The 22,272-nt window shown below is 41.5% G+C and overlaps 1 protein-coding gene across 5 annotated transcripts in view; it reads left to right on the forward strand.

The window, feature by feature from the left end:
- The window catches only part of espn (espin), a 51,356-nt gene that overhangs the window by 12,275 nt on the left and 16,809 nt on the right, over positions 1-22,272 (forward strand). For 2 of the 5 annotated variants that reach the window (XM_061682238.1, XM_061682263.1), the window contains 7 exons: positions 3,196-3,378; positions 3,986-4,117; positions 7,220-7,484; positions 8,798-9,072; positions 13,195-13,356; positions 16,847-17,081; positions 18,087-18,140. In XM_061682238.1, coding sequence (XP_061538222.1) covers positions 3,196-3,378; positions 3,986-4,117; positions 7,220-7,484; positions 8,798-9,072; positions 13,195-13,356; positions 16,847-17,081; positions 18,087-18,140 — 1,306 coding nt within the window. The remainder of the gene's footprint in view (positions 1-3,195; positions 3,379-3,985; positions 4,118-7,219; positions 7,485-8,797; positions 9,073-13,194; positions 13,357-16,846; positions 17,082-18,086; positions 18,141-22,272) is intronic. The other 3 variants (XM_061682246.1, XM_061682254.1, XM_061682271.1) reach the window with 3 other exon arrangements.

Consider the following 22,272-nt stretch of genomic DNA (forward strand, 5'->3'; position numbering starts at 1 on the left):
GTCAATGCAAGTGAAAGTCGGCATAATTTTCAAGTTATCACGTGTTAGAGCATAATTGGAATGTTTTTGAACAAACCTCCCAATGATAGCATCAGTTTAAAAAAAAAAAGAAAATTAAACGCACAGCTCCAAATTATTACATACAACAGAGTTTCAAAACTTTTTTTACAGGTTTTGAAGAGCTGAAAATAATCATCTGTTGAATTTGCAGCATTTACTGAAATCAAAAGCTATTTCAGTCAAAAACATTTTAACAGATTATATCTTAACATGGCACGGTTTCATTAAATATGGCTCAAATGGGCGGCACGGTGGACGACTGGTTAGAGTGTCTGCCTCACAGTTCTGAGGGCTGGGGTTCAAATCCCAGCCCCGCCTGTGTGGCGTTTGCATGTTCTCCCTGTGCCTGCGTGGGTTTTCTCCGGGCACTCCGGTTTCCTCCCACATCCCAAAAACATGCATGATAGGTTAATTGCCAACTATAAATTGCCCGTAGGTGTGAATGTGAGTGCAAATGGTTGGTTGTTTTTTTGTATGTGCCCTGCGATTGGCTGGCGACCAGTTCAGGGTGTACCTCGCCTCCTGCCCGATGATAGCGGGAATAGGCACCAGCATGCCCACGACCCTAGTGAGGAGAAGCGGCTCAGAAAATGGATGTACATATATATATATATATATATATATATATATATATATATCCGTGCGTGTTTTTTTCTTTCTTTTCTTCTGGAGGCGTTTCGAAGCACATCTACAATGTTTGTCTGAGATCACACAGTATTATAGTATGGTCTTGGTGTATACTCGATTCTGAAAGGCTGAGAAAATTCCTCCCAACGTTTCAAGAGACAATGTTGATGTTTTGAATGATACAATTTCATGCCACCATCCAGTCAACGAAGACCAACGGACAGTACAGCAGATGTGCTAACCAGTCGCCCACCTTACCGCCACGTCACACATAATATACCAAATTTATGTGTAATAGTACAAACTGATTTTATCATCATACCTATGGTTGTTATTTTACAATGGCAAACGAGAAAATATTTTTTGCTGGAATACTACATAGCCTTTACATTCCCTTAGAAAGTTATGAGTTTGGAATGATTCTTCAGAGCCAAGTCTTCAGGTGTTGCAAAGGAAAATAAATTTTTGAAGTAAATCTTTCTACAACCCCAATTCCAATGAAGTTGGGACGTTGTGTTAAACATTAATAAAAACAGAATACAATATTTTGCAAATCTTGTTCAACCTATATTTAATTGAATACACTACAAAGACAAGATATTTAATGTTCAAACTGATAAACTTGATTGTTTTTAGCAAATAATCATTAACTTAGAATTTTATGGCTGCAACACGTTCCAAAAAAGCTGGGACAGGTGGCAAAAAGACTGAGGAAGTTGATGAATGCTCATCAAACACCTGTTTGGAAAATCCCACAGGTGAACAGGCAAATTGGGAACAGGTGGGTGCCATTATTGGGTATAAAAGGAGCTTCCCTGGAATGCTCAGTCATTCACAAGCAAAGATGGGGCGAGGTTCACCTCTTTGTGAACAAGTGCGTGAGAAAATAGTCGAACAGTTTAAGGACAATTTTCCTCAACGTACGGAACGGAATTTAAGGATTTCATCATCTACGGCAGATAATATCATCAAAAGGTTCAGAGAATCTGGAGAAATCCCTGCATGTAAGCGGCAAGGCCGAAAACCAACATTGAATGCCCGTGACCTTCGATCCCTCAGGCATCAAAAATCTACATCAATTGTAAAGGATATCACCACATGGACTCGGGTACACTTCAGAAAACCAATGTCAGTAAATACAGTTCGGCGCTACATCCGTAAGTGCAACTTGAAACTGTACTATGCAAAGCAAAAGCCATTCATCAACAACACCCAGAAACGCCGCCGGCTTCTCTGGGCCCGAGCTCATCTAAGATGGACTGATGCAAAGTGGAAAAGTGTTCTGTGGTCCGATGAGTCCACATTTCAAATTGTTTTTGGAAATTGTGGACGTCGTGTCCTCTGAGGCAAAGAGGAAAAGAACCATCCGGACTGTAATGGACGCAAAGTTCAAAAGCCAGCATCTGTGATGGTCTGGGGCTGTGTTAGTGCCAATGGCATGGGTAACGTACACATCTGTGAAGGCACCATTAATGCTGAAAGGTACATACAGGTTTTGAAGAAACATATGCTGGCATTCAAGCAAAGTTTTTTTTCATGGACGCCCCTGCTTATTTCAGCAAGACAATGCCAAACCACATTCTGCACGTGTTATGATAGCGTGGCTTTGTAGTAAAAGAGTGCGGGTGCGAGACGGGCCTGCCTGCAGTCCAGACCTGTCTCCCATTGAAAATGTGTGGCGCATCATGAAGCGCAAAATAGGACAACGGAGACCGTAGACTGTTGAACAGCTGAAGCTGTACAAGGCTATTCTGACATCCTTCAAAGAAATTAAAGCAGACACTGACAAGCTTAATGGATGTCAGAATTGTGAAGCTGCTATCAAATAAGGGTTCTTATGTTAAATTGTAACGATTTTTGTTTGAGCTAGGCTTAAAATTTCATTAAATATGGCTCAAATGGGCGGCACGGTGGCCGACTGGTTGGAGCGTATCCCTTACAGTTCTGAGGACCCGGGTTCAATCCCCGGCCCCGCCTGTGTGGAGTTTGCATGTTCTCCCCGTGCCTGCGTGGGTTTTCTCCGGGCACTCCGGTTTCCTCCCACATCCCAAAAACATGCATTAGTTGGAGACTCTAAAATTGCCCGTAGGCATGACTGTGAGTGCGAATGGTTGTTTGTTTCTATGTGCCCAGCAATTGGCTGGCAACCAGTTCAGAGTGTACCCCGCCTCCTGCCCGATGACAGCTGGGATAGGCTCCAGCACGCCCGCGACCCTGGTGAGGAGAAGCGGCTCAGAAAATGGATGGATGGATGGATGAATGGCTCAAATGTGTTGAAACTCTTGTATGTAATCATTTGGAACAGTGCATTTTATTTGTTTATTACTGGGAGGGAAATTTGAGAAAAATATCATTTGCATAATAATTTGGAGCGCAGTGTATTGCTAAATCCACATCTCAATTTCACTCATAGTTCTACGACAAAATCTAGTCAGGAGTTTCACGTCTCTTTCTTAAGCAACTTAAAATTGTTGACATTTTAAAACATGACTACAAGTGTTTCTACAGATGAGTTTCACAGAGATTAGCCTGATGGACAAGGACGGCGACGGAGCCACAGCTATGCACTTTGCAGCCAGTCGCGGTCATGCAAAGGTTCTCAGCTGGTTACTGCTGCACGGTGGTGAGATAGTCACTGACAACTGGGGTGGCACGCCTCTTCATGACGCTGCAGAGACCGGTGAACTGGAGGTGAGCAGTTCTGTGTTACTTTTCCTCATGCAATAAAATGGTGTAGAAATAAAGGCCGTCGTCCTTTCTTCACAATTACTGTATGATTTAAAAAGAGCTAAAAACACTCCATTTCACACTGTCACTTCGGGTTTTCCCGCATTACCTCCTTCTTTGACTAATACTTTGGAACGTCCTACTTTGTATCCCCATGTCTGGTCAGTTAGCTGTATTATCACTTGCATGATGTATTTAACTTTTTTTATTTTGTATTTATTTATTTATTTTCTAAACAGCGAAACCCCTGAGGTTGAGCACGGTCAGTTCTTGGATGTTGTAATCCAGTTTGATTGTATTTAGAAACAATTTCCATGGAAAATCATGGACATTTTAATTAATAAATTCCAGTGTCAAACTGTTGCCGTTTGACAATCTTTATTAACTTTAGAGGCAACAAATGTTTCAGTAAATATTTTTTAGCATACAATGTAAAAGAAATACTGTCTAGCTGAAATAAAACTGCTCACACTGATGATGTGTAATTGGAATGTCACACTTCAGTGGATTGATGAAGGATTGCTGAGGACAGGTTAACCTCATATGTTGGACGCTTTTTATCCCTCCTCAGTGCTGTCAGATTCTGGTAGTCAATGGGGTGGATCTGGGCATCAGGGACCAGGATGGTTTCACAGGAGCTGACCTGGCTGAATACAACGGACACTTCCAGTGTGCCAAGTATTTGCGCACTGTCGAAAACATGGTGAGGACTAACCTTTTTGTGACTTTGGGATCAAAGCATGGAAAATATCATGTGTGATTTAACCTGCTGCTTTGAATGATATGTAATATAAACAGTTAATCGTTTGTATATATTTGATGATGTTTTATATAGTTTACATATCGTATTATTATCACAGAAAAGTTAAAAGTTCAGGATAGATAACCAATATTCATACTGTATTACTGTAGATAGGGGCTCTATGTTAAAGTCTACTTATTTGATGTGCACATACGGTATTATCTGAAGCCTATGGCCTCAGCCTACAGTGGGTACGGAAAGTATTCAGACCTCGTTAAATGTTTCACTCTTTGTTAAATTGCAGCCATTTGTTAAAATCATTTAAGTTCATTTTTTTCCTCATTAATGTTCACACAGCACCCCATAATGACAGAAAAAAAACAGTTGTTGAAAGTTTTACAGATTTATTAAAAAAGAAACACTGCAATATCGCACAGCCATAAGTATTCTTTGCTGTGACACTCCTATATTTAACTCGGGTGCTGTCCATTTCTTCTAATCATCCTTGCGATGGTTCTACACCTTCATTGGAGTCCAGCTATGTTTGATTATACTGATGGGACTTGATTAGGAAAGCCACACCCATGTCTATATAAGACCGTGCAGCTCACAGTGCATGTCAGAGCAAAGGACAATCATGAGGTCAAAGGAACTGCCTGAAGAACTCAGAGACAGAATTGTGGCAAGGCACAGTTCTGGCCAAGGTTATAAAAACATTTCTGCTGCACGTAAGGTTCCTCAGAGCACAGTGGCCTCCATAACCCTCAAATGGACAATGTTTGGGACGACCAGAACCCTTCCTAGAGCTGCCGTCTGGCCAAACTGACCAATCGGGGGAGAAGAGCCTTGGTGAGAGAGGGAAAGAAGAACCCAAAGATCACTGTGGCTGAGCTCCAGAGATGCCAAACTGACCAATCGGGAGAGAAGAGCCTTGGTGAGAGAGGGAAAGAAGAACTCAAAGATCACTGTGGCTGAGCTCCAGAGATGCAGTCGGGAGAAAGTCAACCATCACTGTTCTAGAAAGTCACTGCAGCCCTCCACCAGTCGGGGCTTGATGGCAGAGTGGCCAGACAGAAGCTTCTCCTCAGTACAAGACACATGAAAGCCCGCATGGATTTACTGAAAAACACCTGTAGGACTCCAAGATGGTGAGAAATAAGATTCTCTGGTCTGATGAGACCAAGATGGAACTTTTTGGCCTTAATTCTAAGAGGTGTGGAGAAAACCAGGCACTGCTCATCACCTGTCCAATACAGTCCCAACAGTGAAGCATGGTTGTGGCAGCATCATGCTGTGGGGGTGTTTTTCAGCTGCAGGGACAGGGAGACTAGTTGCAACCAAAGAAAAGATGAATGCAGCCAAGTAAAGGGAAATCGTGGACATAAGCCTTCTCCAGAGTGCTCAGGACTGGGCCAAATGTTCACCTTCCAACAAGGCAATGACCCTAAGCACACAGCTAAAATAACGAAGAAGTGGCTTCAGACTGTGACTGTTCCTGAATGGCCTAGCCAGAGTTGTGACTTAAACCCAATTGAGCATCTCTGGAGAGACCTAAAAATGGCTGTCCACCAACGTTCAACATCAAACCTGACAAACTTTAGAGGATCTGCAAGGACGAATGGCAGAGGATCCCCAAATCCAGGTGTGAAAAACTTGTTGCATCATTCCCAAAAAGACTCGTGGCTGTTTGAGCTCAAAAGGGTGCTTCTACGAAATACTTAGCAACGGGTCTGAATACTTATGGCTGTGTGATATTTCAGTTTTTCTTTTTTTAATAAATCTGCAAAGATTTCAACAATTCTGTTTTTTTATGTCAATATATGGTGCTGTGTGTACATTAATGAGGAGCAAATTTAACTTAAATGATTTTAGCAAATGGCTGCAATCTAACAAAGAGTGAAAAATTCAAGGAGGTCTGAATACTTTCCATACCCACTGTACATCGTCACTTCTAGTACTAAGCTGTGTAACTTTAGGACTGTTAAAAATAGGATCTAACTGCATATTAATACATTTATATATGCTACACACGTATATATACAAATGCTATGCACATACATACAAATACAGCTACATACAAAAATGTTTAAAACTTTCTTTTAACTTTAGCATGATACAGTGAGGATTTAATGATCCAAATGCCATATTCAGTAGCCTTTAGGTCCTGACATGCCATACGCCACAGTAAATTGGATTTATTCTTGAAACAACACCAGGCGTAGCATTCCCACCATCAAGCCTGTATTCATAAAGTGTTTGTGCATTGTCAACACTAATTGGGCCAATGGGGGCTCTGCAACAAGGGAATATTCATTTATGTCATTTCTATAGTCTCATTTGTGCTATGAAAAGCACAGAAATTCCATTTTATTCGATTTTGCATGAAATTAGGTATTGACGTATTTGCTTTAGGTCTGCAGTTGCCACAACCAATATGTTACAAATCACCACAAATAATTCAAGTCTGATACAATCTGTCCACCAGTGTCAAAATGTAGCATTACAAAACACGCATCAGCACAGTGCAAATATCAACACTTGAGCGCTGAAACCCCCAAGTGACCAGTAGAATAATCACTCTTCTGCAATCAGGTGTAGGAAACATGTTCACCCTCTTGTAGTCGCTCCCATTGGGGACCTTCAGCCAAGACCGTGTGTGATGTGGGAAAAACTGAGGGCCCCAGAGCCTCTCTGATCAGCTGTGAGCTGTTTAATTAGTGTGGAGTAATTAAATCCACATTGTGGTTGTGGAATATTTTTAAAAATGAAAGAAATAATTCGAATACCATTGTATAATTCAAAGCATGAGGTCCAGAAGCATTTGGACATTCAATGATTTTCTTGTTTTTGAAATAAAAGAGGAAAGACTTTCAGGTTTAAATGAAAATGATTCACTAAAATATGGCATTTACCATTTAGGAATCGGGCATTTTATGCATTTGTACAACTGAATCAGTCAATCATAAAAACCTCTGGACATGAGGTCTATGAGTTGAATTGTCATTTGTCTACAGTCAAGACAGAAAAATATTGTTTGCCTACATGATTTGCATCCTTTAACAGAGTGTGGAGCATCGGGTTTTGTCTCGGGACCCCTCACTGGACCTCGAGTACAAGGAACCTGAAAACAAGCAACAAGATTCGGGCCTTTCGTCGCCAAACACCACCATGCCTCCTGCCAGCCAAGCGGCCCACTTCGACATTAGTTCACCAGCCAGCTCTTTGTCTAACTACGATTCGGCCAACTCCAGCCAGTCCAGCACCGGGGAGAAAAGGAGCAGCTTAACGTTGTCTCGTGGCCCGCAGCTGAACACAGTCGCGCACACAGGTCGACTATTATACTAATACAAATTATAATCTTCTTACATTCCATCTCCAACTACTTTCAAAGGTTGCCTAAGGTGAATCTAACTTGATTCAAAGTTAAACTCTATTCAGTAATTGTAGAATAATATGACTTACAGTCAGTAGTGGGGAGTAACTAATTACATGTAACTAGATTATGTAATTTAATTTCAAAATGTATGCAATTGTAATCCATTATATTAATGGGAGAAAATGTGTCATTAAATTAGAGCCGATTAGGGAAATTCCAATGAATACAATATTAGTTTGAAAAATTGCTACAAAATCACAGATTTGTTTTTTTTTTTCATATCACTTCCTCCTTCTAAAGCCGACGTTTGTGATTGGGTCTTTCTGGTCATGTGCCAGTCTGCTGTTTTCTCAAACATGACGTTTATTTCCAAATATGGCCTTGAGGCGCCACCTTGTGGTGTAATCTATTCGTTTGTCGGAGAGTTTGATCAAATTAGATTCATCGTTACAGTTTTGAACACATAAAAGAACATTGACTTTTAAACAGTTTCATCTTTATAATTTTGGACTTTTACTGTGGGATATTTACATATCTGGGTTGTCATGTGGACATTTGTCAATAGGTCAACATGTTATGGCATGATATGGTGGTTGTCCACATGCTGTACACAAATAGTGCAACAAACATTTTTTTATAACATATTTACATTTCATCATGCATAAACTGATAACAAAACATGATGAAATGATTTGTTATCAGTTCATTATTTGTGTAAAGAACAAGTACGTGGTTGATTCCAAAATGATCTATTGCTTTGAGTCCACTTTTTTAAAGGAATCATCCAATGGTCCTATTGATGTATTCATTCCAAATTAGGAAAAGTAATCAAAATGTAATCAAATGTAATTAATTATCTTACTTTAAGAAAGTAATTGGAATAGTTAGACTACTATTACATTTTCAACAGGGTAACTTGCCAACACTGCATACAATATTAATACTGGGGAAATCTGATCTTAATTGCAGATTGTTGTTTATGTGCCTGTATTTAATTTAAGTAAGTAATTTGCCTTAGTCGATCCTAATTGAAAGGCACGATCCTGGTGCTGCTCTCTAGTGGCCAAACAGTAGACTGAGGTTTCATGAGAGGTGAAATTAGGAGTGTCTTTCTCCGATTTCCATGAATGGAGTTGTCTTACTCTTATCCAACAATTAGTCGAGATCTGGTTCATGGAATGACACCTTGAGTTAGCCTACTTTAAAATATGGCAACAGTGTACTGTACGTGGGGATGAACTAAAGGGTCACTTTCTTTGTTTTAGGTGCATCAGAGACAGTCATCTCTGACATGCAAGCATACATGGACATGCTAAACCCAGACATCGACCCAGACCGGTCCAAGAAGAGTCATGACTCTGTTTCGATACTACCGCCACCACCCACTTATCCACCCCCTCCTCCCCCAAAGTCTCCACCACTGCCCCCGCCGCCCCCGGGCTATCCAGCACCGAAGGCCCCTCAGGAGGCCTCTTCTGCAGAGTTTCTGAAAGTGAAAAGCAACTTGCGCCACGTGGAGGGCAACAGCAGGAAGAAGGAGGTAAAGAAAGTGTTGCAAATTTAAAATAAACTAAAATTAAAAAAAAAAAACACGACAGTGTATGGACAAAATTAGGGGTACTCTTAAAGGAAGTGAACTGAAGCGTGATGAAAATCCCTCTTGGGAGACTTTCAACAAGATGTCGCAGTGTTTCTATATATCGCATATAAATAGTAGATTGTTACTTTATCTGAAAGATGATTTTTAAATTCTATTTTTTTATGGTTACAGTCTCTGTTCTAGTTCATTCCAAAAGCGTTTGGGGTTGTGGTCTGGACTCTCACATTCTTCCACACCAAACTCAGACAACCATGGTTTTGTGGATGTCTTGATATGATGGAGAATAAGGATTGAGGGCTAACTAAGGGCTCAAACTTAACTTGATTAATTTGTTAATTCATTTTCCATGTATGTAAAGCTGTTTACAAGAAGCACTGTTAATTATTGCTATTTGTCAAAGACAAGATCGTATACTGAACAAAAATAGAAATGCATCACTTGTTTTGTCTCCTATTTTTCATGAGCTGAACTCAAAAATCTAAGATCTATGTGCACAAAAGCCGTATTTCTCTCAAATATTATTCACGAATATATCTGAATCTGTGTAAGTGAGCACTTCTCCTTTGCCGAGATCATCCATGCACTTCATAGGTGTCGAGTTTCAGGATGCTGATTAGACAGCGTGATTATTGCACAGGTATGCCTTAGGCTGCCCACAATAAAAGACCACTCTAACATTTGCATTTTACTATATTAGGAGGGTCCAGTGGGGTCAGAAAAACTGTCAGTATTTGGTGTGAACACCATTTGCCCGCAGTGCAACGTCTCCTTTGCATAGAGTTGCTTAGTTGGGCCATTTATCCACGACCATCAACTAATGTTGCAGCATGATAATGCACAACCCCATCTTGCAAGGATCTGTAAACAATTCCTGGAAGCTGAAAAGATGCCAGTTCTTGAAGTCAGCTTTAGATATTTGAGATCATGAAAAAATGGGAGAAAGTGGGGGGGGAAAAAAAAAAAAAAAAAAAACTCTCTAATTTCTACTTTTGTTCAGTGTAGTTAAGGGATGAATCGGAGTACATCTGAAGTAGCCAAGCAAGGACCAATGCTGTCATGTATGAGTAATAATTTTTTGGGACCTGGTGAATAGCAAAAAAAGAAGGAGACTGGCCTGACTGATTGGGATACATTTGTCACTAGTTGCCATTTCCCCTTGTGCCTCATCAGTTGGGATATTGGTCTTGCGTAAGAGTGGCCACAAAGATGTTATTGTGTCGGCATGGCTCACGAGGCTAATGAAGACGCTCATTACTGAGGCAAGTCTCAGAGTTGACACATTGTGCTTACTGTGATTGGTATGAACTCAATTACTGCAATTAATCTGCCCAGAGATCACGCAAATGTGTGCTTCAAGAGCCAACACAGGTAAAATCAGGATCAACGCTACTGAGTTTTGATAAGAATTTCCTTGGTCAAGTGATTTTTTTGCTCAGGGAGTATTATTATTAAACAAAGACAACATAGTATCAGAGAGAATCTCTTTTCCCTAAAGAGGTCTTTAGTTATAAAGGCTGACGAATCATATGGTTGCTTCACCCATATGAATGATGTGGGTCCTTTTTTTGTTTGTTTGTTTGTTTGTTTGTTTGTTTTTAGCAGAAAACCAATCATTCAAGACATAAAGAGCAAGGCTATGTACTGTAAAGTATTCTATGACCATTAAGTTGTTTTGAGCTGATGTCACTTAGCAGTAGTGAAAGTATGCTTTGGCTTAAGACTGTCTCCTGGATGAGGTGTGTGTGTGTGTGTGTGTGTGTGTGTGCGTGCATGCATGCAAGCTTGTGTGTGTACAATCAGTCGTGTGGGAGGGAGGATTTTAAAAATTAACCTAGCCTTCTCCTTGGGACTGTGCGCGCACATACAAACATGCATACGCACACAATGTTAGCCTGCGCAATAAACAGTTACAAAAAAATATTTACTCCGGGTGCTATGGAAACAGGGAATGCTAAGCTCATCCAGGTGATCAGGTGAACTATCAGATGGAAAGAGCTGCAGTCACCTTATTTGCATTGACTCAAGTCGAGTGTTTTGTGGGAAGAAGGCAACCAAATGATGGTTTTGCCTGTCACAATTTCCCTTCTTTGGATCTATAGTACAGCTGCCCCGAGTTGATGGACTTTGAGATTCAGTATGTGATGAGTAACTTTTCTCTTATTTGCACTGTACTGAGGTCTACATTATTATCAGTCTCACAGTGAGGGAAGCACCTGGGTCTTTCTGCTTTAAATAACCTGGCAAGTGGGCCAGTGGTTGCGGAGCAAAGGCCACTGGTGACATCATCGCTTACCACAAGGCTGGCCCCTTAGGTTATTGATGAGCCCTTTGCGTAAAGTGAGAGGGGCAGGTAGAGTGACAGGTGTAGCGCTGAGCGGAGAGAAGCGGTGACGCTGCGGATCTGGTGACAGCTACTCTCTGTGCTCTGCTGGGCTTTGTGGCAGAGGCTCTGTTGAGACTACGGGAAAACTCCCGGAGACACTCAACATCAAGGTAAGGTGTTAAGGACCGAGAGGGCTTTGTAGTCCTCTTGACAGTTGATATTGCATGGTAACTTTTAGGTTTTATTATCTTTGCTGGTCTTTTTAAGTTGTAGGATTCAGAATTTATTTATTATTATTATTTATTTTTATTTTTTTTCAATAGACCCTGAATGTGTTGCACTGTTGGTCTGTATGTTTAAAAGGTGCTTATTGTTTCAACTGGTTGTTGAGAGGAATAGTTGTTGGTTCTTTTAGAGTAAAACTACCTATTTATTCACCACCCTTTACCATTCTTTGGAGTAACAACACAAGGCAATGTACGTTACAAAACAGTGACCAGGTAAAACACTATGCAATCTATTACAATACTGCAGGCATTAACGCAAAGGAAGGCCTAGGATGTGTTTATATGTCTTGAGCTGTGAGCGATGTGTCGTGGGGTGTGGTGGTGGGGTTGGGTTGTGGTAGGGGTGGTGCGGTGCGGTGCGGTGCGGTCGCTCAAAATGTTTGCTATTGTTGGCCCATCTCCCTGGAGGTTTCTAATCAAACACTACTCCCATTACCATCCCACCTCCCCGATGATTGCACAGTTAACAAATGTTGCCAGGCTCATCAGTTCTAAACAAGACACCATAAAAAAAGAGGGCAGGAGTCAGCTCTCCTCTTCGTTTTTTTACTGAACATCCAGTGGATGTCTGGGAGTCTTTTCTAGTAAGAACAGTAACCATGAATAGAAATTCTGTGATCATGACTATATAAATATTGTATATACATTAATATTGAAATATTCATCATGAAAATAACCCATGTCGTAATATCTGGTATTGGACCAAAACATTTTCAAGAACAATATGTATCTAAAGTCACACAAACGCTGTCACGCATGACGTTATGTGAGACGTCAGTGCAGTCAGGATCAAACCATTCATTCTGCATGTTTGCCCTATTCATCGGCTTATTGCAGAAGTTGGATAGATAAAAACAAATCTGAGCTGCATGCTTTTCAGTGGACAGCAACAAAATGCAATTCTGAAAATTGCAATGGACATGCCCTGACATGAGAGAACATGTTAGTATGCTACATACTGATTGCGCTCCATACAATAGTCCATTGCTAATTCATGTGGAATATTTGAGTGAGATTTCAGTATCTGATCTTCACGACTCCGAGAGCTTGATGTCAGGGAAAGTGAAAGTCCTCTGTGGCCCTGTGGTATGCGCCTAATGGTCTCTTATACTGCGTACCCTGTGGTTCTTACCTGAAACACAAATGCCAACAGTGCACTGCAGCTGAATACAAGCCTTGTTCAGTTATTAAATTAAGCTCCTTTTTCCACCGAGGAGTGCTAATCTGGAACGAAAAGCCATTAAGCACTCCGCGTTGTCCTAAACTTTTCAGCAGAGCAAATATTGGACAAAATACTGTATAATACTACCTTTCCTTTAAGTCTATTTGTAAAACATGAAACATATTGGCAACAGTTATACAGTATTTAGGCTCAGTGCTTCATTGAACAATTTTAAATGAACTTTAAGAACTATACAAATTGCTGAAATTCTCGTATTTTTTCCTCTTCAGCAGCTGACGGTGGGAGAAAACCACGACAAACTAAGACGTGTTGATTCCAATAGAAAGTCTAGGAGCTTCAATAAGCAGCCAAGCACTGGGGACTACTACAAGACCCTGGGGAGTGAGACCGCCGAGCTCCGTGGGGGCAAAGTCATGGCACCAAAGGAGGAGGTACCCATCACACAGTTAAGCATAAACATTAAAGAGGATGGAAATGAAAATGCCCAAGTCTTACAGATCATCATCCTCAAGTCATATGTGGCTCACCTTTCTCTCCCGGTGACATCTTCTATTTTGTCTACAAGCTCATTAAGATCCTTGAATCTCCCCAATCAAGGATCTAAAAAGCAAGTGTCCATGTCACAGTAAAATAAACCCTAAACTAAACCCTAAAGATTCACTCAATTTTGGTATATTGGGTAAATGAATAACTCTCAGAAAGAAGCATTTCCTGAATGAGATTTAGCTCGATGGCGAATTGTTGGCATTAGGTTACCGCAGTGGTATCAGAATCAGAATCAGAATCATCTTTATTTGCCAAGTATGTCCAAAACACACAAGGAATTTGCCTGTGCATTATGCCACTCAGCTGGTTATATAATCTTATGTCCTTTTCAGCTTTTTGTTTGCCACGATGCAAACTGCCCTCTCATTTCCATCACCTCTTGAGCCTCCACCTCGTTGTATAAACTGTCCAACTAGCTACAATGGAACATACGTAGACAATCGACCCATCAAGGGCTTAGCTCAGTCATCACAGTTTATGAAAGTACAGTGGCACTGACTAATATTTGTGGGGTTGGGGGGGGTTGGCTGGGGGGATGGCATTGGGTCCCTGCGGTCCCCACTGGGTGGCCAGTTGTCGGGACGCCTCAGTGGAGCCGGCGGACCGCCATGGGTCCCTCGGTGTGGGACGTGTCCCGTCCGCCGGGCTGCTCTTGGATGGACGGACCCCTGGGCCCGATCCCGCCCCTCGATTGATTGGGTGGGGTCCTCAGCCTCCGCGGTGCGGCCACAGCAATTACAGGACACTTCTGTCAGTCTTTGCATGTAAAAAGGTGTCAATTCACTTGCATGTATCCGCAAGGCACACACCCCTAGGACTCTTTCACTGGGTGTGGGGTCACGCAATTACTGCGACAAATAACTCATGAATATCTAAATCGCTTGTGTACCCCCTCACTTATACTCTCGTCCTGTAGACTTTTAGAATTTACATAATTAATCCCACCACACTTCGGTTGTACAGTCGGGTTCACGACCCTTGTCCTGTTCTAGCTTGTCTCGTCCTTCCCTCACAAGGTGTAGCACTACAGCCCCATGCAACATTCATATTTAATGTTTCATTGTTGTAGATAATGTAATGATTTACTTCTCTCATCCTGTTTACAATTAGTGCTTTGTCTTTTGTCTTCGTTTCTCTCTGCCCTCGAGAAACTCTGTTCTGTTCGACTGATCAAATCTGATTCTCAATAAACCTCAATTATAATACTAAGAAACCACAGCGGAATCTTTATAACTCCACTGTGACACAGTAAAACTGTTCCGGCATAGAAGGGATAACATTTTTCCATTCTGCTTGGCCTAACAGCAAAACAGGACACACACAAAAAAAAGTCAAAACTTTTTTTTTTTTTTTTTTTTTTTTTAAATAAATAGCTTAGCGTGAAACACCTAAAACCAATACAGTAAGGAAAATGATATCATTGAGTTGATTTGTTTCCACATACCTCCACAGGCAACAGAACAGAGTCTGTCAAACACAATCATGTTTGTCTCCGGAGATGTATTTCTATAATCTCATGGGAATCCGGAGCAGGGGGTGCTCGGTTGATATGGAGGATAATCCCCATTGAGCCAATTACAGCCTCAGAGGGGCCCCTCCTGGTCTCAGAGGCTCCCTAACAGATGGGTTGGCTAATCAGTGGCACGTGCTGCCGGGACTCATCTGGACACTGACCTCCCCCCAACTCCCTGGGGGGAGCTTGAAGAGTAAAGGGGGCTCCAATGATGAGCATGCGTCCAAAGAACAAAAGGGGCGGGGCTGATTCTTTGTCACGGTCCATTAACTCGCTTCCACTGGGGTTATGGCACGCTTTCAGAGCGTGTCCGACGCGTGTAATGTGAAGGGGTGTGGAGGGCGGTTGTGGGGGTTAAAGCACTATCACTTTCAGCAGCAGATGGCCACTACCCAACTGTTTTTAGCCTTGGTGTTTCCCCTGGAGAGTGGGCCATATTAGCTCTGTTATTGTGTTTGTATGAGTTGATTAAATACGGCAGAGAGAGGAGACCTCTAACAGGGATGCCTACATCTGTCGCAATCAACAGCCTGTGCAACAATTGGCTGTTCTCTCACACGAGCAGGTATTTAAACTGGCATGCCTATGCACACAGGCAAGGAAGAGTCTTGATGCAAATTGGTGGTAATGGAAGAATGAACAGTTCAACTAGATTTAAAACATGTTTGTACGGCAAATTGTTATTTTTTTCTCCAGTTATCGTAAAAATATTTTCGGTCAGCAGAGAGCCATTTCACTAAGTATTTTTACTAAGGGTGGATTTAAACCAGTTATTCACAACCAGGGTGCCATTGACACACTAGTGTACAGGAAAGGTCACCAAGGTGTTCTGTGGGAAATTGTCCATCTTCTTCGTCCGTTCCGCTTCGCGGGCGTGCTGGAGCCCAACCCAGCTATCTTCGGGTGAGGTACACCCTGAACTGTTCGCCAGCCAATCGCAGGGCACATAGAAACAAACAACCATTCGCACTCACATTCACACCTACGGGCAACTTGGAGTCTCCAATCAACCTACCGTGCATGTTTTTGGGATGTGGGAGGAAACCGGAGTGCCCGGAGAAAACCCACGCAGGCACGAGGAGAACATGCAAACTCCACACAGGCGGGGCCGGGATTTGAACCCCGGTCCTCAGAACTGTGAGGCAGATGTGCTAACCTTTTGTCCACCGTGCCGCCCGGAAATTGTCTACTTTCCCTTAATAATTAACAATAAATATACATCATTATCCATCTATGCCAGCGGCATATATTAACAAGTCATGGCTTCATGCAAGTATATCAATTTTGTGTTCAATTTAACAGACCCAGATTTGACACTAGGGTTAGGATTAGTACGTTTTCATGACTAAATTGAGACAAGATCATTATTATTATCATACCTTTTGAGATATTTTTTTGGGTGCCTTGGCTCAATAAAGGTTTGGAAACACTGATTTACGTATTTTTTTGTCATCAGTCTATGTAAAAGACATCAACATTGTCAAAATGATCACATGGACCTTTAAAAAAACAACTGAATTCGCTGTGTAATATGCATGCACGACCACTAGTTCCCTTTGTGAAGAAACTTTATGCACGTGTGCCAACTGCTTGTCCTAACGGATGAAATTTCCTTTTGAATCCTTCTGCAACATACAGGTATTTGCTATAGGAATGAAGATTTTGGTAAGCAATGCAACTCCACTGGAGACGGTAATGGTGATGTAAATATACAGTTTCCTGGCAAAACCTAACAAGCACAAAGGCTACATACAAGAGCTTTGTGTTCTGCCACTACTGTTTTGACTCTGATGTACTTGTGCATGCACAGACTGAACATGCATTTGATAGCAATGATAATACAGACGCAATTCCATGCCCAGGGCTCTGTGTTATTGGAGGAGCCTGCCGATGGCTCCACCCCAACATCTGAAAACGGCACCATAGAGGAAACGGTCCCGGCACCACCTCCACCACCGCCTCCTCCTCCTCCCCCACCAAGCAACCTGACACCAACACCCCCTCCACCCCCTCCGTTGCCGCCAGACACACCAACAACCCAGAATGACTCCATGAACATCTCCAACAAACAACGACGTGCATCTTCCTCATCTGGAAGTGAGTTTCCCTTGACTCCAAATGTCCTACTGCAATTGCAAAGTTAGCCAAATTTGGACTCAAATGTTTTTGTGCCCGTTTCTTTTCATCCATTTATTTCTATAGTCTTTATAGTTTGTGTGTGTCAAGTTCTCTTTGTTCTGTCACATTTCTCCAAAAAAATGAATAAATAAGGTAGCCCTAAATCTCTCAAGGTAGAGCTATATTGAGCCTAACAATACAATCCTGAATAATTGATCTCAAGTTCATGATGCTAGGCTACCATTACCCTGTGAACTGGTTTAGTGTTCAGCCATTTCCTTAAGTGGCCCACTGTGTTAGATGCTGCTGACTGACCCGTGTACTCCCAACAGTTGCCAATAAGTCTTCCAAGAACACAGCTCTGCAGGACTTAGGTTGAATACCGTGCGTAAGCAAATGATCACTTGTACCAAGCAATTTTTAGAAAATATCAATGCAGAATTTCCATTTTTGTCAGTTTTGTAATATTGTAAGACAAGATATGCGTAATTTGGATTTTTCGATGAGATATTTCTTTCTTTATTTATTTTTTAAATCAAGTGTCAGTGTGCTGTGCCATTTTTTTGGTACAGTACAAAAATAACTTCAAGAGCAGATATTACTCATAAACAATAACTAATAGGTGACATATTATGCCTTGAGTACAAAACGTGCAGCAATGGCCAGCATACAATCGCGCTGCGAAGCATAATAAATAAGCTTAATTACTTAGCCTCGACCTTTGGCCCACATTATTAGCCAACTAAAATATCTTATTGTCCTGTTTTATACCACATAACTTATGAAACAACATATGCTTGGTTTCAGTCAGTACTGTCAAACTACTATAATGCTATTCATGTGATCATGTTTTCATGAAAGTTTTGTGTTGTCAAGTCTGTTGTTTTTACTCTTGCTTTGTTTCCATCTTACTCTGTCTGCTTATATTTGTCTATTTTCATCTCTTTGCCTGCCATGGTCTGTCCTCACTGCTGCTCTTTCAAGGCGGGGGTCTCTTTGCCCCGCAGGCAGAGGGAGGGGCACTAAGACAAATGAAAAGTAAGTGGAGACCACAAAACAAAAATATAAATAATTTCCCAATAAATCCACCCGCCAAAATGAAACAACAGAGGTGCCTGCGAATATTCTCATTCTTCCATGTTATTTCAGTCTCAAGGCATTGAATCAGTGACAACTGGACTGTTCTGTTTGTCTTAGAAGACGTTTCGCGTCTCACCCAAGCAGGCTTCATCAGTTCATCACTTTAAGATGTTTTGGTAGACAGCAGAATTAATGGTTCCATTTATCACAGCAAGTCGTCCAGGTTCTGAAGTAGCAAAACAGCCCCAGACCGTCACACTACCACCACCATATGTTACTGTTGGTATCTTTTATTGAAATGCGGTGTTACTTTTACACCAGATGTAATGGGACACACACTTTCCAAAAAGTTCAACTCTGTGTAATAAGTGTGTGTGTGTGTGTGTATATGTATACACACACATATGTAAAGGGTACATATATACATACACATATGTTCATCTGTGTGCATGCGTGCGTGCCTGTCCGTGCATATACACATATATTATTATAAATTTTTATTTTTTATTTTTTTTACGTAACACCCTCAGCAAACCATATCCCAGCAATAAGCTCACAAAAAAGCATTTCCGAAAGAGAACATTAAACAACTATTCACATTTATATAGTAAAGATGCAAAATAAAAAGAATGGATGCAATCTACTGTAATTATCCACAAGTGGTTTGTGAGACAAGTCACTAAAACAGCAACTAAGCTGTAAACCCATAATCTCCTTACTGAAATACTTTACAACCATACTACTGTTTTTTTTATTTTATTTTTTTATAATGTCTTTACATTCAGTTGTCTTGTTTCCCCCTATTTGCAGGAAAGCAATAAAACGTTTGAGGATTATGGGTAGTGTATGCAATACTAATGACCTGATTTGTTTACCTGTGTAAAACAAGTCATAAAGACATTAAGTTGCCATTAACTAAAATGCCATCAATGGGTCTAGAAACCTGAAATAAAACCACACTAATCGAACAAATGAGATTGGGGCAACAAACTGTCAGACTAAAATGCTGTTGCAACAATGGACATGGTACAATGTTCTTCCCAGCTTTTCCAAATACCAACAGGATGGAGAGGAAGAGGAAGAGACAGAGGCTCTAATACAAAAGACATATTTTGTGCTGCCATTCAAGTTAGGTACATTTCTCCATCTGTCACCTTTATCCCCGACTTTACTCTCACAATGACAGACTTGGCCATCTTTTGGATAACACCTAAATGTACAACTTTATACCACCCTCAGTTCCTGGTTGTTTGTGGCTTTTGCTGCCTCCAGTAAATTGGGGGGGGGGGGGATTGATTGGCTTAAGAACAGGCAGTGACCTGGCCATCACATCTATTTTTCCTTCAAAAAGTGTTGCTTTTGCAGTGCATTTTAAGAGCATTATCTATCTGTGCTGTGACGCATCGTGCTGTCAGGAGAGCCTCGCAGTTTATACTGTTACTTCTTCAGCAGCCATCATCATCAAGACACACCAGGGAGCCTGTTCCATTAGGAGCCATACCTGCCAATGCCAACACATTTGACACTGATGTGGCATGCTTTTAATCATGAGCTGTCCCTTTCCTTTCCTTATTTTTTTTTCATCCCATCATTCTGACACAACTGGACTTTGGTTTCATTCATCTGTCCAAGGAATCTTCAGAACATGGGAGGCTTGTTTTATGTCAAAGTATATACTGGCTTTACCGTTGTTGAATGTGAAGTACACTGTTTAAACTCTTTACATCCACAACACATGAAGGTGTCATTCTTATCAAAATCTACGGAGTATTTTTACTTCTTTTGCTGTTGTGAAAGGCTTTCTCTTCACCAAAGATTTTGCCATCATCCACTTAAGTTGTCTTACTTGTGGGTTACTACAGGATCAAGACTTTTTGAAGGCCAAGAAACTGAATATTCTTCAATGGCAAAATGAGTTGGCTGATCGCAACCCAATAGAACGCTTTTCACTGACTGAAGATAAAGCTGACAAAACTGAAAGCAGCAAGAACCCTCCATCCATCCATTTTCTGAGCCGCTTCTCCTCACAAGGGCCGCGGGCGCGCTGGAGCCTATCCCAGCTATCATCGGGCAGGAGGCGGGGGTACACCCTGAACTGGTTGCCAGCCAATCGCAGGGCACATACAAACAAACAACATTCGCACTCACATTCACACCTACGGGCAATTTAGAGTCCCCAATTAATGCATGTTTTTGGGATGTGGGAGGAAACCGGAGTGCCCGGAGAAAACCCACGCAGGCACGGGGAGAACATGCAAACTCCACACAGGCGGGGCCGGGGATTCAACCCGGGTCCTCAGAGCTGTGAGGCAGACGCTCTAAGCAGTCGTCCACCTTTCCGCCAGCAAGAACCAATCATCCAAATTGTCCAAATACCTCTAGCCATGTGCAACTGAATGCCTGAATTTGCCATTTTTTCAAAATCCACACTCGAACAGTGATACAAATATAATCTCCTTAGCAGAGGGAGTTCATTCAGTCATAATTATTTTTTTTATTTAAAATACACAAAAACCAGATTAAAGGACACAAACTTTAGGGCAGAGCTAAGGTTGTTTTCTCAGATGTTGGGGGGGGTCATAAGTCATAATTTAAAAAATTGAGAAATTGCGAATGGTACGTAAGAATGACCACCCATGCGAAATTAAAAGAAAGATGTTTACAAGACCAATCATTGCATCTAAAACAAAGTTCCCTATAAGGTTAGGGGTTTAATGTGTCAAGTGTACTGTATTGTCCTCAGGCGTTTTTCTATAGGTCAAACTATGAGTGAGGAAACGAAGCTAGTGGCACACATGTCGCAAATGGCGTGTAAATGAAAGAATTGCGTATCAAGTTGGCGATGGCGATGTTGACTAACAAGCTGTGAGTGTGTGCGTGTGAGTGTATGGGTGTGTGATAATTCCTTGCCAGCTTGCCAATGGCTCGCTGTCACTTTCAGTTACTGGTGATTCCTTTAGATTTTCCGCCGACTGGGGTGATGAGGCTTTAGCAGGAAGCTGCTTTCTCCTCCCCGAGGAAGAGTGCAGTAGAGCAAGGGAGAGTTTGCAGGGTGGGAGGGCTTTTGTGACCAGTTTAGACCATTGTGGTCACCTCAACAGGGAACAGTTTTACGGGAGGACTATTTTACTTTCATCCAGCAATTAGAGATGACTGATGACATTCAACTTATTTGAAGTTATTCTCTAATTAAGGTGAGGTGTCCAGTGACTATAATTTGTTTTGGACTAATAGAGTCATGCTCGAGGATGTTGCTTTGGTGAGGCGTCTATATTCCTGTATTTACTGTCTTTCATTAACGTGATCCTATTGACGTGAGAATCAGCTGCTGGGGGTGTTTTGGAGTTTGTTTATTCCTTTGCTAATGTTTATTGGTTATCGATGTATCTAAAATGCACTGTCCCTGCAAAATGGACCAAATTTGTCATCGACTTTGTTGGCATTTGTTGTCAAAGTAACTTATTTTGTTCTAAAAGTAAAAGGGTTACTTAGTAAATGGATTTCAGGTCACAGCCAAAGTCTGCCTAAAGTTGTCACATTGTTCATTGTAAGCAGATTAGGGGCTGTGGAAGCTGAATACGTACATTTTATAACAATCCATTCTTAGACTGAATGTTCAGCAGCTCCACGTTGGTATCAGGTGATAGGTCACATAAAAAAAATATGACACCCTCTTTCGCTTAGTTTAGTGCAATAATTGTTCCTGTCCTGGCAAAATGCCATCAGAGGTTTCTGGTGTGATAACACTTAAGTCCTGTGATGTGTTTTTATTCAATTTGGAGTCATTTAAAAAGGACAGATGTTTCTGTGAAACAGTTGGTTGATACAGTATGTTTTAAGCACTGTGGCGAGGCACAGAAAACAGTACATCCAAGAGAGTCCGCAGCCCAGTAATCCACCTGTCTGTATGTGTTCCATGCCAGTACTCAAACCTGCCTGATTGGATGAAATACTGAATATGTAAACTACCCTTTCCCTCACTAAACCTGGACAACAAAATAGAACCATGAAGAGGCCGGTTCGTTGTACCCGCCTGCGACCGCCTCGGAGTGCAACTTGGGGTCGGCCGCGAGAGGGCAGCATTACATAA

The sequence above is a fragment of the Phycodurus eques genome, chromosome 1 (assembly GCF_024500275.1).
Source record: "Phycodurus eques isolate BA_2022a chromosome 1, UOR_Pequ_1.1, whole genome shotgun sequence".
Taxonomy (NCBI): Eukaryota; Metazoa; Chordata; class Actinopteri; order Syngnathiformes; family Syngnathidae; genus Phycodurus; species Phycodurus eques.